This window comes from Chenopodium album, chromosome 25 (genome assembly GCF_948465745.1).
Source record: "Chenopodium album chromosome 25, dcCheAlbu1.1, whole genome shotgun sequence".
NCBI lineage: Eukaryota > Viridiplantae > Streptophyta > Magnoliopsida > Caryophyllales > Amaranthaceae > Chenopodium > Chenopodium album.
In genome coordinates, this window is record NC_137858.1 from 9679717 (window position 1) to 9696794 (window position 17078).

At 35.4% G+C, this 17078-nt stretch overlaps 2 protein-coding genes and 1 pseudogene across 4 annotated transcripts; all 3 read left to right on the top strand.

Moving 5' to 3' along the window:
• Positions 1 to 954: 954 nt before the first annotated feature.
• On the top strand, positions 955 to 2093 carry LOC145615496 (putative carboxylesterase 18 pseudogene; annotated as a pseudogene).
• A 4872-nt stretch (positions 2094 to 6965) lies between these two features.
• LOC145615112 (purine permease 3-like) lies at positions 6966 to 10113 on the top strand. 3 transcript variants are annotated; one of them, XM_081670189.1, is made up of 4 exons: positions 6966 to 7059; positions 7814 to 8136; positions 8849 to 9279; positions 9375 to 10113. In XM_081670189.1, the coding sequence occupies exons 2-4, from the start codon at positions 7851 to 7853 to the stop codon at positions 9720 to 9722; spliced, it is 1065 nt and encodes a 354-aa protein (XP_081526315.1). In that variant the 5' UTR covers positions 6966 to 7059; positions 7814 to 7850; the 3' UTR covers positions 9723 to 10113. The 3 variants fall into 3 exon arrangements, with proteins under 3 accessions (XP_081526315.1, XP_081526316.1, XP_081526314.1); XM_081670190.1 differs by lacking the exon at positions 6966 to 7059 and adding an exon at positions 7128 to 7191; XM_081670188.1 differs by lacking the exon at positions 6966 to 7059 and having other exon boundaries at positions 7402 to 8136; positions 9375 to 10112.
• A 138-nt stretch (positions 10114 to 10251) lies between these two features.
• Positions 10252 to 12222, top strand: LOC145613619 (uncharacterized). The gene has a single exon (XM_081668715.1). The coding sequence runs from the start codon at positions 10252 to 10254 to the stop codon at positions 12220 to 12222; it is 1971 nt and encodes a 656-aa protein (XP_081524841.1).
• Positions 12223 to 17078: the final 4856 nt, after the last annotated feature.

The following is a 17078-nucleotide window of genomic DNA, read 5'->3' on the forward strand; positions in this document are numbered from 1 at the left end:
TCTTGTATTGGAAATTTGGAATACATGAAAAGTTTAGTATGTTTTTTTATTGTCAATGAGTAAAAAATTATCATATGTTGATATTTTGAAGCACACATCTGATCTAGAAGAATCTAATAATAGTCAACCTACGTTTTTTTTTTTTAATCTTTATTTATTGACAAAGATAGTCAAAAAAGTTTTTGAATAGTGTCAAAAGTAAAAAAGTGTTCTATCATAAAAAAAAATAATAATAATAAAAATAAATAAAAATAAAAGAGTAAAAGTGTTAACTAATTTGGAACGGATGAAACAACTACGGAGTAGAAAATAGGAAAAAGTATTTTAAAAGATATTGAAATTTTATTCTGTTTAATTGTTATGAGTATATGTCTGCATGATTTGAGATATTAATGGTACATTGCCGAATAGTCATAAGAAAAGGATTGAAGGAAGCATTTTTTCTGTAAAGTTCATAAATATTGCATTGTTTTCTCTTTAATACGAGGTAGACTCTAAAGTCTCATATCATGCTATTATATTCAATGTACCCTATTAATTTCCTTATTACTGTGGTTTTGTACCGTTGTGACTCACTTGTGAGTAACTCTCATTTTTGTTGCGTTCTCCTTTTACCTACTTTTATAATTTTTTTTTTGACGGGACCTACTTTTATAATTTACTTGCGTACCCATGTAGCAATTTATCAAGGAGTCAAGGACAGATGAAGTGCTTGTTTCTAGGTCTTACATTTTAAATGTGATATAACCAAATATGAAATCATTTGAAAGATCAACCCTTCCTGATTGGTTGGCATTATTTGGAAATTTTCAACCCACCATGTTTTTATCTACTACTGTATTTATTAATTTTTGTAGTGATTGAACGTCAAAGTCATGAAACTCTCATAAATAGTTAAGTTGCAACACCACCCTTTTTTATGTTTCATCCTTACACCACATTTTTCTTAGACAATAGAAAACTCAATTAAACATAAACATGAGTGCACAAAAACTACAAGATGATAATACTTCCACTTGTGAAGGCCTTTCTTTCATGACCAAATTACAATACGCCGCTCACTCATTCATCACCAAATTCGCCTACCACTCCGATGGCACCGTCAACCGCTTCCTCGTAAGCCTCGCCGATATCCGCTCACCACCTTCTTCCACCCCAGTCAATGGTGTCACCTCCTATGATCATACCTTTGACTCTTCCCGTAATCTTTGGTTTCGAATTTTTATTCCCGCCAACGCTCCCTCCACTTGTTCTCTTCCGGTTATCGTCTACTTCCACGGCGGAGGCTTTGTCTCCTTCGCTCCTTCCACCATGCCGTACAACACTTTCTGCCGGAAGATTGCCGGAGATGTTTCCGCTGTCGTCATCTCCGTCGGCTACCGCCTTGCGCCGGAGCATCGGTGGCCGGCGCAGTATGAAGACGGTTTCGACGTCTTGAAGCTCCTCGACGACAAGGAGATGAGGGAGAAAATCGGGGTTTTTCCGGCGAATGCTGACGTCAGCCGGTGTTTCCTCTCCGGAGATAGTGCCGGCGGGAATATAATCCACCACGTGGCAATACGAGCTTGCGGGACCCACTTCAAGTCAATTAGGATTCGCGGGCTTATTTCAATTCAACCGTTTTTTGGCGGGGAAAAAAGGACAAAGTCCGAACTTCGGGTGAAGAACCCCCCGGTGTTGACTTTAGCCCAAACCGATTTCTTTTGGAAGGCGTTCTTACCTATCGGGTCGGACCGAGACCACCCAGCAGCGAATATAATTGGGCGGGGATCCGAGGATATCTCGGATTTGGAGTCCTTCCCGCCAACACTCGCTGTTGTTGGCGGGTTAGATATATTCCAAGATTGGGGGAGGAAGTATTGTGATGTGTTGAGAAAGTATGGGAAAGAAGTGGAATTAATTGAGTACCCAAAAGTTGGTCATTTCTTTTATAGTGCTCCAGAATTGCCTGAATATGAAATGTTTGTTGCAAAAATTGTTGAATTTGTTCGAAAATTAGACACTTGAGAAGTGATATTGCTATGTATATTAATATTACACTTTCCGATGCTTTATGAAAGCAAGATCATGTTAATCTGTATAATAATTTAGGAGCATCTCTGGCGTCAATTATTAGTTGAAGAAGGTTGTTGCATAGTATAAATTATATTGTTTGTTCAAATTTGATATCGTTTCAATTTTGTCATATTTATCGAATCAAGTGGCGAACTCACTCAAGAAAATGATTTACACACATTAAAAATTGATTTTGGTACACTTCTATATAGTATGTGTTTAACTGTCTATGTGAAGAACATTATTGAAAACTGCGTTCTCACAATAGTTGTGACAAAATCAATTTTTTTGTTTTGTGTATCTAAATCAATTACCACGCACTCGCTATAAGTCTAATCTTTGTCTCAATTATTACATTACTTGACAAGATTGCTAGAAGCTGCTCGTGAGTCGTGGCTAGATGCTAATGTCGGGTATACAATTATACATGTGAAAAATAATTAAATATGACAAGGTTATGTCAATTATATGGTTGAGGTGCGTGAGTCTGTTAGTCTGCTAGCAAGCCAAGCAAGGTGATTATTTGCATTTATGTCATTTAGTTGAAATGATGAACATACGTGAAAAAGTTGAGACTTTCTGACTATGAAAGCATGGATGTTGAACTTTCGTACTAAAGAACCAAACTATCGGTGTGTGTACTATGAGTTGTTTAATTTGTAAGTAAAAAATGAATTTTACTATAACTAATATGTACCATGAGCATTGTAGGCTTGTAGCTACTTGCTAGTTTATACTCAACCTGTTCCTATAAGATTGCTCATTTTATTGTCAAAATTGGATTTTACTATAATGATTGTTTCATATCTTAATTGGTAAAGTTTTCCACATGTAATTCTACGTATATATAACTCTACGTTTTCATTAATGATTGTATAAGCTTTTTTTTTTTTTTTTTTTTTTTTGACGGGAATGATTGTATAAGCTCATGTCCACAATTTTGATTCTTAGAAAAAATAAAGATTGACTTTGAGACAATCTTTAAGAAACATAGTTTATAATCTTTATGTATTGAGATAATAATATCATATCATATAGTGTAAACTGGGTGTATACAAAAGTTTTTGATATGTTCTCATTAATTAAACTTATTTGAAATAATTTTAATTTAGTTAAACTTATTTAACATTACCCACAAGTTCAAGTCTCAGCAATCAGCATCTATATGTGTTTCAGTCTTTAAGAGTATGAAAATTCGTACATCCCTTCAAAGACATTCAAATATAGATGAAATTCCTCATTTCAAAAAACACTCTCTCAGTTGAAAAAAAAAATTAAAAAATAAAAAAATAAAAAAAATAGAATACACTCTCTCTTACGCTTCAAAAGGTGTGTCATATAGCAGCACAATTGTGTAAATTACCTACAAGTTTAAGTCTCGCCATCTATAGGTGTTTCAAGTATGAAAATTCGTACATCCCTACAAAGAAATCCAAAATATAGATGAAATTCCTCATTTCAAAATACACTCTCTCAGTTGTAACAAAAAAAAAAAAAAGAAAGAAAAAAAATTAGAATACACTCTCTCTTACGCTACAAAAGGTGTGTCATATAGCAATTGTGTAATTGTGTGTAGCAAAATAGTGGAAACAACTCAGTAGAAAACAACGCAACCGCAACAATTATCCTTTCCTAATTTTGCTTCTTGTTTGTTTCTCTGTCTTCCTGCCACAATTTTCGTTTTCCTAATAAGACTCTTAAGTATCCATTATTATTTATTTTTTCACTATAAATATTTTCCTAAAAAAAAATTCACTATATATATAGAAGCAATATCTTAGCAAAAGTAAGCACTATTGAAAATTTTAATTAACGAAGGACTGAATCTTTTTGCGTTCAAGGCTATGGTAAGACTTACTTTTTGCTGTTTTTTTTTTTTTTTTTAACTTTATGCATGAATGATTCTTGAATGTTCTGTGATTAAATCTTTTTGAATTGCTAACTATTTTTTGAATATTTGTGCATATTTTAATCATCTCAATTAAGTGTTTAATATTTTTATGTAATTTTATATTTTGTTAAAGTTTTAGGTTAAGGTGTTATAATTGAGTTAGAAAAATTCAAATTCCGTGGGAAGTTTTGGAAGTGTTTTAATTTTTTTTGTTTTTGTGGTTGACACTTGACACTCCGTAAGAAACTAAGAATGATATGTTTGAAAGGCGATAATTACTGGTAGGGAAATTAGGGATCGATATGACATTTAACAAAATTTATGGTTATACATTGGATCACGATTTTATTGCCATGTATTTTAAATACCATAGTTGTTTTGCTTATATTCTGTTTCAACTTATTAGCATCTAAGGAGACGTATCACTTTCTTGAATGTTATAATTGTAAAGTTTCATTTAAAGTCGTTTTCATCTCTATGGAGTCATTATTATTGTCAATTTAACAGGTAATAAATGTATATAATTACTCCGATAGGAAACATGATACTTTGATAGAAACCTCTGATTGAAAACTTTTGAGTTTTGATTGTTTTACGTGGCAAAAATAAAATATATATTATTTTAAGTCACTAGTCAGAAACAACTGATAGGGCTTGCCTCTAGTCTTGAGAACTTACGATCATTCCCAGTTAACTAGCTACTCCCTCCGTCCCTAAATTACATTCCTCTTTGGAAATTTACACGGGAATTAAGGAGGGAAGAATAAGACAAATAACAATAATTAGATAATGCAATAGGAAGTACAAAGATAGATTAATTATTACTCATGACATGTCATCAATCCTTTGCAAAAAAAAAGGACCAATCACATGCTCCTAATTGAAAATTTTTAACCAATCATAGTCATTGTACTTTGGCACAAGGATTATGAGTGAGATTAAGGGCTTGTTCACATTTACTTAATTTCAGTTCAGTTCAGTTCAGCTCCAATCAGTTCAGTTCAGTTCAGTTCCAATCAGTTCAGTTCAGTTCAGTTCAGCTCTTAATTTCCCTCTCACATAAAATATTCATTTCAGTTCAATTCAGTTCAGTTCAGTTCCAATCAGTTCAGTTCAGCTTCAATCAGTTCAGTTCAGTTCAGCTCAGTTCATTAAATATGAACAGGCCCTAAGTAAGGATGAGTGAGAAAGAATTAAATATAAAACAGAAAAAGAGAGTTGATTTACTAAAAAAAACTTACCAAAAATAAAAAGGAGAAATGTAATTTTGGAATACCAAAAATAGAAAGGAGGAATGTAATTTAGGGACGGAGGGAATACTAATTATCAACAATCCGTTTTGATTTAAGTGTTCCAGTTTGATTTTGGCATTACTCACATGCACTGTTTGACCCTTGTTTGTGCTTCATACACAAAACAATACATAATGAATACTTGTTAGAATTGTTTTGGTTTCAAAAACATATTATAATTTATACCTATTGATAATTAAAGAAATTATTAGTTAAAATTAATAGAGGGAGTACCGGCAAGTGGCAAATAATGACATTTGGATCCTAGAAATAATATTTTATAGTGGGCTTTGAGCCCACTGGGCCAATATCTGTTTATGGCTAAATTTATACTTTTTGGGCTCATTTGATAAAGGCAATGAGCAACCAAACAAATATCAACACTAGTTAGTTAGTGGAAAACTGAAAATTTTTAGTGGTATAAAAATTATTTTCCTGATAGAATTTCTTTCATCTTTTAATTGATGAAATGATATTTGCGTTGCAAACTTTATATTGGATAAATTATTTCCACACTTGAAATAAATAAATTATTATCATAATATTTTCATGATTATATAGTTCATAGTTGATATATTTTTTCTAGATAATTAATTATATTACTTTATCTTAGGCATAAAATAGTATGATCAACATTTTTTTAATTTATCAAATTTTTAGTTTCATTTATCTATTTTTTATTCTTATTATATAGTCTCTCGAAAATATTTATAATATGTTGGATTAAAACTTTCAAAAAATTTATGTGCATTGTAGATATAATAATACTAATTGTGACAATTTTATAAGGTGAAAAAATAAACCAATCATAATGTATATCATTAAATAAATATCGTAGTCATTTTTCAAAAGACTACTGTAAAAACATCCGTAAACATAACCTTCCCTCCTGGAAAATCCATTCCCTGCAATATTACCAATGTAGTTTCAGATTAAATTATCACCCTAAATATGTACTAATATCGCTTACCAAGACAGGACTTATTTTCACCTTGAGATATTATCTGTTATGTCTTAATTGTTAAATTAGGAAACTATCTATTTATGCAAAAGCTTATATATACACACCTTAGTGCTCATATGTTTCATTGTTTCAATACACAGCTACTCTTTCAAAGATCAATCAACTACTTCATCAATTCTCTTGCATGCTCATCTCTTGACTGCGATAATTTTGTTTTAGAGGTAAGGGGCACTACTCAAGATGTGGGATCAAACCCCATCTATACTATCTCCGTTTTCTTGAGAGTGAGGGATAGCTCAAGTGGCTAGAGCTCCCTCCCGATTTCAGGAGATCCTGGGATCGATTCTCATCCCCCGCCCTTATGACACTCTAAACACCAAAAAAAAAAAAAAAAAAAAAATCTCCGCTTTCTTTACACCAAAAAAATGTAATATCGATGGAAGAAAATAGGAATATCCTCTAAAAAGAAAATCGTAGCAATTATAAAAAACGACTTGTACTTTCTTTAATTTACCCTTATTTGACTTTCTCCGCAAAAGTAAAATTAAATACTCGTATTAAAAATGTATTTATATCACAAAAGAAACGTGATTACCGGCGACTTACGGCGATATACTTTATTAAGATTAGATTATAAGATTATATCTTTGCCCATAAAGTAGAAAAAATCTTTATTATGGTTTTAGAAAACTGACCCACATAAACGTGGTGCACTAGTGTATAATGTAATGCCATTTATGTTTTTTTGTGATAATTTTGTCAAGGATATAAACAATAGAAGTTGTGGCTCATAGGCTAACAATAATTTTACATCCAAACACATACGACAACTTAATTGAAGGTCTTGTGTTTCTTAGGTACGCGTATACTATTTCACTATTTTGTATTCCTCGTCTCTAATTGTTCTTGTTTTGAATTTTTTTGTGAGAAAATCACTATCAAATCAAGAACTTTTAGAGACGACGAAAGTATTTTGTATTGTGTTTTGGGTATGTTTGAAGCACTTTGCTTAGATATCAAATGAGTGGTGCATGATTTTTTACTTGTTAGCGTCTCTATTCATATTGTTTGATGAATTATGATAAATGATGAAAAAAATTTGTTCTAAAAAAAAAAAAAAACAAAAAAAAAAATCATGTAGATACAAAGTATATACTTGTATTATTATATTCGTGACGCATCTTAGTTAGTGTTGCACTATTGCTGTCAAAAATGTTGGAAATTTGGCATACTCATCTAGGTTTGTACTGAGATGTGATAACTTGTCATTTTTAAGAAAAAATTTCCTCAATTTTCTTATCAAGATTGAGTTTCTTCATTAGCAAAGGCGTAAATAAATTGTTGAAAGTTGAAAATAGTTTTATAAATGATGGAAGAAGTTTACCTTTTTGATAAAAAATTCAAGAGTGTTACATTTTTCTCTATGTTTCTGATAACTTTTTTTCGTTATCATCCAACTTTTCTAGTAAAGAGCCAAACAAAAGAAAATAAAGTTTGAGACTTGATTCATACTAAACGAAAAAATTCAGTCCAAATGTTATCGTGTGAGTCGAACATAGCCTTATTGGGCAAAGATGAGCTTATTATTAAATGTTGTAACAAAAATTGCAGATTCAAAGGATTAAGAAGAGATAACATTGGAGAAAACATGGAAATGGAAACTCCAACAATGAGTCCAAAGATGAAGAAATATTTGTTGATACTAAATTGCATAATGTTAGCAATAGGGATAAGTGGCGGTCCACTTATCATGAGGTTGTATTACCTACATGGTGGTAAGAGTATTTGGCTTTCATCTTGGTTAGAAACTGGAGGATGGCCTGTGATGATTGTTCCTCTCCTTGTTGCATATTTTCGACGTCGAGCGGCTAGTCCTGCGCAAGCCAAGCTCCTCTTCATCAAGCCTAGCACCTTTTGTTTTGCGGCTGTTGTTGGTAAGTTTTCCCCATCCTTTTTTGTACGAATTGAAGTATTTGCTATAGTTTGGTCCTTAATTCGTTGTCTTGTGTAAACTATTTGATGTGGTTGATTTTGTAAGTATTGTCATTTAGAAGTCGGATTTGGTTAGTGTAAATACAATTGATTAGTTGGATTTTTAGTACAAGTAATTCTCCCATCATATTAATTTATTTGCCTATAGCTATTTGCACAAGATCATATGCAAGTGAAAAAGTAGAGAGAAAAAAAAAAAAGAAGCGCGTTGGATATAAAAATTAAAATTTTCATTTTCTTAGGATTTTTTTACAATTACCACCTACTATTGTTGTTGTTTTAGTTTTTATCACCTACAATGCTTTTTTTTTTTTTTTTTTTTGTATTTTACCACCTACTATTTTTAAAACATAAAAATTTCCCACCTGATTGCCTACATGACGTCATTGTGGGCTCCACTGACGGATTTTTTTTCAATTTCATTCATTTTTCTAACCTTGTTCTTCGATTTTTTTTTTTTATTGTAAATCTAATTTATGGAAACAAACCAAATAGGTACCTAATTTACAAAATTGGGGCTAGCTATAAGATGGTGTTCATTACTTAGGGTTTTGAAATGAAATTAGGAGTTTGTTATTTAGTGATTAATTTATGAAATTGGGACTATTTTGCATCGATTTAACGTATTATGTTTTGTTGCTTCATATGTAACAGGACTAATAGCAGGGACAGCAGACTACTTCTATGCATATGGAGTAAAACACATACCAGTTTCAACATCATCTTTAATCTTAGCAACTCAACTAGCCTTCACAGCAGTTTTTGCCTTCTTATTAGTCAGGCAGAAATTCACAGCATGTTCAATAAACGCGGTTGCTCTCCTAACCTTTGCAGCCGTAGTCTTAGCCCTTCATGCTAGCAGTGATAAACCCGCGGGTGAATCAAGTGCTGATTATTACATAGGGTTCTTCTTTACTCTAGCTTCTTCTGCCTTATTCGCTCTTATGCTTCCTGTGATTGAACTCACTTATAAAAGAGCTAAACAAACTGTTAACTACTCTTTGGTAATGGAGATTCAGCTTGTGTTGTCATTCTTTGCTACCGCTTTGTGCACTATTGGGATGCTTGTTAGTGGCGATTACAAGGTAATGTATCGCTTTAATATATATAGACCACTTAACGAACGTTTATGTTTTTGTCTATTATAGTTGGTTTAAAAGTTGTCATTTATATTATGCAGGGTTATGTAACAGAAGTGCAAGACTACAAACTTGGGGTTGTCATGTACTTTGTTGTGCTAGTATGTAGTGCAATTGTATGGCAATTCTTCTACCTAGGGGCGGCCGGGGTCATATACTATGGATCCTCTTTGTTGTCCGGAATTATTATAGCGGTTGCACTTCCGATCACAGAGATAGCCGCCGTGTTTTTCTACCATGAAAAGTTTCAAGTAGAAAAGGGGCTATCTCTTGCTCTTTCACTTTGGGGATTTATTTCTTACTTTTATGGTGAGGCTAAGGATATCAAGAAACAAAAAAAGAGGGAAAGAAGCAATTTAGAATCTATAAATGTAGATATAGAATCATAAAATAGGATGTTATAGAATATTCTTATTGTGTGAATTCTACTTGTTAGAATTAGATAACCAGGATTTATGTTGGCCCAAATCAAGGATTAAGGTTTTTCCTGAGATGTGGAGTTGCTATGATTTCAATTGTTATACTTTTGATTGTGTAATATCCTCTCAAATCATAATTTTTAAAAGGTGATTTGAGAGTTTATAACTTAATTTATGATCAGGTTATATGGAGGATTTGGTTTGGTTTGGTTTGGTTATGATAGATATTATTTTCTAGATAATATTTGTCGGATATATTTGTATATATTTTGTATAATTATCTTATTAGATTCCTAACGTGATTAGGAATCGCCTTGTAACATTATATAAAGTGATCAATGGTACACACTCCAATTTGAGGAGTTTTCCCGAAATCTAACATGGTATCACAGCTTTAGGTTACGATCCTAGATTTTTTTTATTTTTTCTTCTTGCTTCCGCTACTTCATACTGCCGCCCACCCCTTTTCTTTACTGGTTCTTTCCATTAGCTTGCACCTATGGCTAAAGATGGCGACACACCCCCTCCTCCACCGCCAAAACCACCAGTAAACGAGTTTCACCCGGCCCTCGCGGTCAATAATATCAAAACTGCGATCCCGATTACATTAGACTACACAAACGTTCATTATTTTACTTGGGTAGAATTATTTGAGAACCATGCTTGCGCATACAACGTCATTGACCATATTGATCCCGAAACTCCGAAACCCACTGACATCTTAGATGCCTTTTGGACTCGTTTGGATGCGATAGTTAAACACTGGATTTATGGAACAATTTCCGTTGATCTTCTCAACACCGTGTTGTCTAGGAAAGCTACTGCTCAGCAAATTTGGGACCGTATCAAGGAAATTTTTCAAGATAACAAGAGTACAAGGGCGGTATACCTCGAGAATCAATTTAATACTCTTCATCTTGACAATTTCGCCAATGTTACTGCATTCTGTCAACAATTGAAAAGCATTGCTGATCAATTAGCCAACGTCGATCAACCCGTTTCTGATCAGAAATTGGTCCTTCGTTTGGTTGTGGGCTTGAACAAAACTAATTTCAATATAGTGGCCACGATGATTGCACAATCTGAACCTCTGCCGTCGTTCAATACAGCCAGGTCTCGGCTGTTATTGGAGGAAACACGTCGGAATTCCGACTCTACACCACCACCTTCAGCGTTTGTTGCCCAGCAACAATCGGGACAGCAGGCGGACTCCTCACAGCAGCAGCCGCAGCAACCGTCCGCCGGCAGGGGCAGCACAACCTCCGGCAAGGGGCGTGGTGGCGGAGGAAAGGGGCGTGGCAAGGGTCGTGGTCGCGGTGGACCAGGCCGTGGTGCCCTTGCCAACCCGCAACAGCAACAGCAACAGAACGCTCCTCAACAATGGCAAAATCAAGCTCAGCCCAATGTAATTGGGCAGCCTCAGTGGGCCCAGCAGCCACAGTGGCCCAACCAACAGCAATCCTGGCAGCAGCAAGCTTGGGCCACTCCACCAGCGCCTTTCCCCACAGCAGGCCACTATCAGCCAAGGCCCATACTTAGCAGGCCCCCTTCGCAAGCATACTACTCAATGGGGCCGACGACTTATGGCCCACCGATGAACCCGACTGAGCTAGGCAGCGCATATTCATCGATGAGCTTATCGACTCCGGAGAATGGTTGGTACATGGACTCGGGTGCAACCTCTCATATGACAAACAATCCCGGTACTCTTCTTCCCCTTTTTAATTTAAGCACTGCTAATCATATTTTAGTTGGTAATGGGCATCGCATTCCAATCACTGGTTATGGTCATACCTCCATTCCTAACAATAATCTTAGGCTTAATAATGTTCTACTTGCACCACAAATTATCAAAAATTTAATCTCTGTGCGTAAATTCACTTCTGATAATTCGGTGGCTATTGAATTTGACCCTAATGGTTTTTCTGTGAAGGATCTTCGTACGGGGAGGGTAATAACGAGATGCAATAGTACCGGGGAGCTCTATCCAGTCACACCCAACATTCCAAGCACATGTCTAGCCACTTCTCTCACTGCTGTCAACCCGTGGCATGATCGTCTAGGACATCCCGGGCCTTCATCTTTACAGTTTCTTAGGAGCAATAATTTTATTTCTTGTAATAAGGAGCAAGACCCCTCTTTTTGCAATTCTTGTCAAATAGGAAAACATGTTAGACTTCCCTTTTACGATTCAAATAATAATATTGTTTCTGCTTTTGACATTATTCATGCTGATTTGTGGACATCTCCGATTCGGAGTATTAATGGTCATAAATATTACTTGGTTCTACTTGATGATTTCACACATTATGTTTGGGCTATCCCTCTTGCTTATAAATCTCAAGCCTTCCAATCGTTCTTACATTTCCGACAATATGTGCAAACACAATTTGAACGTCCTGTTAAATGTTTTCAAAGTGACCACGGTCGCGAATTTGACAATGACCACCTTCAAAAAATTTTGCCTTGACAATGGTTTGGCTTTTAGATTTTCCTGTCCTCACACTTCATCTCAAAATGGGAAAGCCGAACGCATGATTAGAACCATAAATAATGTCAAACGAACTCTATTATTTCATGCTTCCTTGCCACCTTCTTATTGGTCACATGCTTTAGAGACGGCCATTTACCTTCTTAATATTTTGCCAACTAAATCTCTTAAGCACGTGACCCCGGCTCAAGCCTTGTTTCGTAGAAACCCTTCATATGACCATTTACGGGTTTTTGGATGTCTTTGTTTTCCTAATCTCTCCGCTATTGCTCCACATAAGCTTGCTCCTAGGTCCACACCTTGTGTCTTCTTAGGGTATCCCTCAAATCATCGAGGTTACAAATGTCTAGACCTTGCAACCCGCAAAATTATTATTTCTAGGCACGTAACTTTCAATGAGTCTATTTTTCCATTTAAAGACATTGAGAAATTTACCTTAAAGGATTATGAGTTTTTGGGTATTGATGACAGATCACCATTACTAACTCACATGTTTTTGCAGCAGCCCACGTCTCAATTACAAGCCCAAACTCAAAATCCCAACCCATTGGGCGCTAAAATTTCCAGCGGCCCAACCAGTAGCCACCAGCCCGAAGCCAGCGGCCCATCAGTTGGGCGCTGGAAATCCAGCGGGCTGGACAGCCAATAGAAGCCCAGAACCAGCGGACCCTCATTTGGGCGCTGGTTCCCCGCCTTCTCCCCAATTGGGCTCGCCTCACGCTGGGCCCAATTCTCCCCTAGCTGCTTCTAGCCCACTCCATTTCACTCCTCCAGCCCGCCAATCTTCCATCCTCACTCGACCCAACATTCTTACATCCCCTCAAATGCAGACGAGATCCCGTCATGGCATTATTAAACCAAATCCAAAATATGCTCACTTGACCATTGAGCATAAATCCCCTTTACCCAAAAATCACAAACAAGCTCTCCAAGACCATAATTGGAATGCCGCGATGTTAGATGAATACAGTGCTTTAATTAAAACGGGAACTTGGGATTTGGTACCTAGACCTATGGGGGTGAATGTTGTTAATTGTATGTGACTTTTTAAGCATAAATACAAGTCTAATGGTGACCTTGAAAGGCACAAAGCTCGTCTTGTATGTGATGGCAGGTCGCAGGAAATTGGAGTTGATTGTGATGAGACATTTAGTCCGGTTGTTAAACCGGCAACTATTCGCACAGTACTTAGTTTAGCCATGGCTAAAAAGTGGTCCATTCATCAGTTAGATGTTAAAAATGCTTTTCTGCATGGTGACTTACAGGAAACAGTTTATATGCATCAACCTCCTGGTTTTTATGATCGGAGTAAACCTGACTATGTATGTCGTCTTCGCAAGGCCCTATATGGTTTGAAACAAGCCCCTCGGGCTTGGTATCAACGGTTTGCGAATTTTTTGATCAAGTTGGGGTTCGTCATTGCTAAGAGTGACACTTCTCTTTTCACTTTTCGGCAAGGGAATGACTTGGCATATTTACTGCTTTATGTTGATGATATTATTCTAGTCACTTCTTCTGACAGGTTGCAAACGGAAATTATTTCTAGTTTACAGATGGAATTTCCTATGTCCGACCTAGGGCCATTGAGTTACTTTTTGGGGATTGCAGTTACTCGCACACCCAACTATATGCTATTGTCTCAGCAGAAGTATGCACAGGAAATTTTAGAGCGTGCAGGTATGAGTTCCTGTAAACCTGCCGCCACTCTAGTCGACACTAAGTCTAAACTTAGTGCCAATTCGGGTTCTCCATTTCGGGATCCTACTCTGTATCGCAGTCTTGCAGGTGCACTTCAGTATCTTACGTTTACTCGTCCAGATATTGCTTATGCGGTACAACAGGTGTGCTTATTCATGCATGATCCCAGGAAGCCGCATTTTGATGCGTTAAAACGCATTCTGCGTTATATTCAGGGTACTATTGATCATGGTTTACATTTATATCCTTCTGCTCCTACTCGCTTGATTACTTATACTGACGCTGACTGGGGAGGTTGTCCCGACACCCGTCGTTCCACATCGGGATATTGTTGTTTTCTTGGGGACAACCTCGTTTCTTGGTCAGCGAAGTGTCAGCCTACTTTGTCTAAATCAAGTGCAGAGGCGGAATATTGAGGCGTTGCAAATGTGGTTTCTGAAGCTTGTTGGCTTCGTAATTTATTATTGGAGCTTCATTGTCCCCTTCGACAGGCTACTATCGTTTATTGTGATAATGTCAGTGCAATCTATCTCTCTAGTAACCCGGTTCATCACCAACGCACCAAGCATGTGGAATTGGACATCCACTTTGTTCGGGAAAAGGTAGCGTTGGGTGAAGTTCGGGTTCTACATGTGCCTTCACGATTTCAGTTTGCGGACATCTTCACTAAGGGCTTATCAAGGGAGCTATTTTTAGACTTCAGATCCAGTCTCTGCGTTCGTCCTCCTGCCGCTTCGACTGTGGGGGTGAGATAGATATTATTTTCTAGATAATATTTGTCGGATATATTTGTATATATTTTGTATAATTATCTTATTAGATTCCTAACGTGATTAGGAATCGCCTTGTAACATTATATAAAGTGATCAATGGTACACACTCCAATTTGAGGAGTTTTCCCGAAATCTAACAAAAAATAAAATAAATAAAAAAAAAGGAGACCATAAACATCCTAGCTTATGAACAAACATGTAATTAGGAGAATAAATACAAAAACAACACGTATAATGAGAGGCTAAAGTCAGGCATACTCAGAGTCCATTAGTATATTTCGCTCATTATGCATGACTAGTTGGGTTATTAGTGTGGTCCATATCAAGTTATTACATCTTAAGGTCTCTAGAAAATTTTCGTATATTGAGAAATTGATGGCGGATTGTAGAAGAATCTAAAATTGGTGAATGATCACGAAGATTCTAGATTTATGTGGCAATTTAAAGAGCATGTGTAGAATTTTTCACACTTCTTCCACCCCATACATCTATCACCTATAAATATAAGATGTTGGAAATCATATGAGAGTATGTATCTACTTACATATCCTCCAATATTTCGATATTATATACCAAAAATAACAAAAACTTAAAAAAATTTACAGTATGCTACATGACTTGTAGATTGACATAAGTGTTCTTTTTATCGAAATACTACATTAATAGTTATAACTCATGTTCGTGATTTTTCTTTTTCGTTTTTTATTTGATCTGATCAATTGATCAATCATTTCAGGGGATTTGAGGGTTGCGAGTTGTCACTCATGTCTAATTGGTAATTGAATAGAGATCTATAAAAATGTTTAGAATCCCTGGCTACAATTATATGATAAAACTACATGCATAATATATGGCATAGAATTTTAATGGTATGGTGTATTCAAAATTAGTCGTCATACTCATGCAAAATAGGAAATAATTGAAAATTAATGTATATATAATTCTAATCTTTGTGAATTAATGAATTATTATACTCTATTTATTAAGTAAAAACCCTAGTCGTCTCCTCTCTACTTTTTTCTCTCTACGTTCTTCAAAAAAAAAGTGTTTCACAGAAATTTGGCTATTTTCGACCCTTTCCACTCTTTAAATGTAGTAAATACCCAATAGTGGGTTTGAGTGTGGTAAATGTCCCTATGGTGGGCTTTGTTCCAATTTTATTTTGTTTTTATGGGTAAATATTTGTGCTGGATCAATTAAGAGATTAATTTTTTTGATTACAATAAGATGAATCAGAAATTTGTATTCACGACTATAACGATTGATAAACCTCCTTCACAGCAATATGAAAGAGAGAATGACGAAGCGACGATTTGCAACAAGAATCATACCTATAATGAAAAGATAATATTTTTGACTAAATTGTTATGTATTTATTAGATTTAAATTTCTTTGTAGATGTCGTATGACATTTAATTTATGAATCAATCTTTATTAAAAAAAATACTCTATTTATTTTTACCTAATATTTCATTTATAAATTTTTTTTTTAATCATTGTATACACGTGATAATATCATAATAACTCGTAAAATTTTAAGAAAATAAATTTTAACCATAATTAAATAAATAAACCACAAAAATGAACATTTCTTTTAAGATAATCTTGATATTATGAGCAAGGACGGCTACCAAAACTCCAAAAGAGCTGTTTTCTTGCAAGAAAACAATTTATTTTATTATTTATTTTCTTCAACAATCAACTAACTTTGGTGCCAAATATAAACTTTACATTATTACAATTTTAAATGACAACGTACAAATTGATAAACATACATAACATGATCAAATGAAATAATTCAACCAAACAATCACAACTCAAGCATACAAACAACAGAAATTATCAAAAAAAAAAAAAAAGTCAAAGGTGGGATCATTATTCACTCATTCAGGAAGTTTCCTCTTGTTTATTTATGGTAGCTTCAATAACAATATTGTTGGCGGGAGCTAAAAACAGTTTGTACCACCTTAGTAGTAACTTCCTTCGGCCGCGCATCCACTAGCAACACCACCGCCACCTTAACCAATGGAGGTGGTTTATTCAGTTGCAGCAGCTGGAGGCAGGTTTGTAGGCCTTTTCAATTTCTTAGCTACACAACATAGGCAAATGGCTAATAGTGCTAGGAAGAAGAAACCACCTAAGGATGCACCCACTATTATTGCTGTGTTGTTATTAGTATGTTGCCCTGGGGGTGAAGTGGGAGGGGGTTTTAAAATATCACTTGGTGGTGGTGAAGAATAGATTGCGGCCGTTGGTGGAACTCCACCACCACCTCCGCTAGGCCCTCCACCTTGTGGTTGAGGTGGGGATACTGGAGGAACAACCACACCACCATGTGGTGGTGGGGGTGCATGTTTCCCCCTT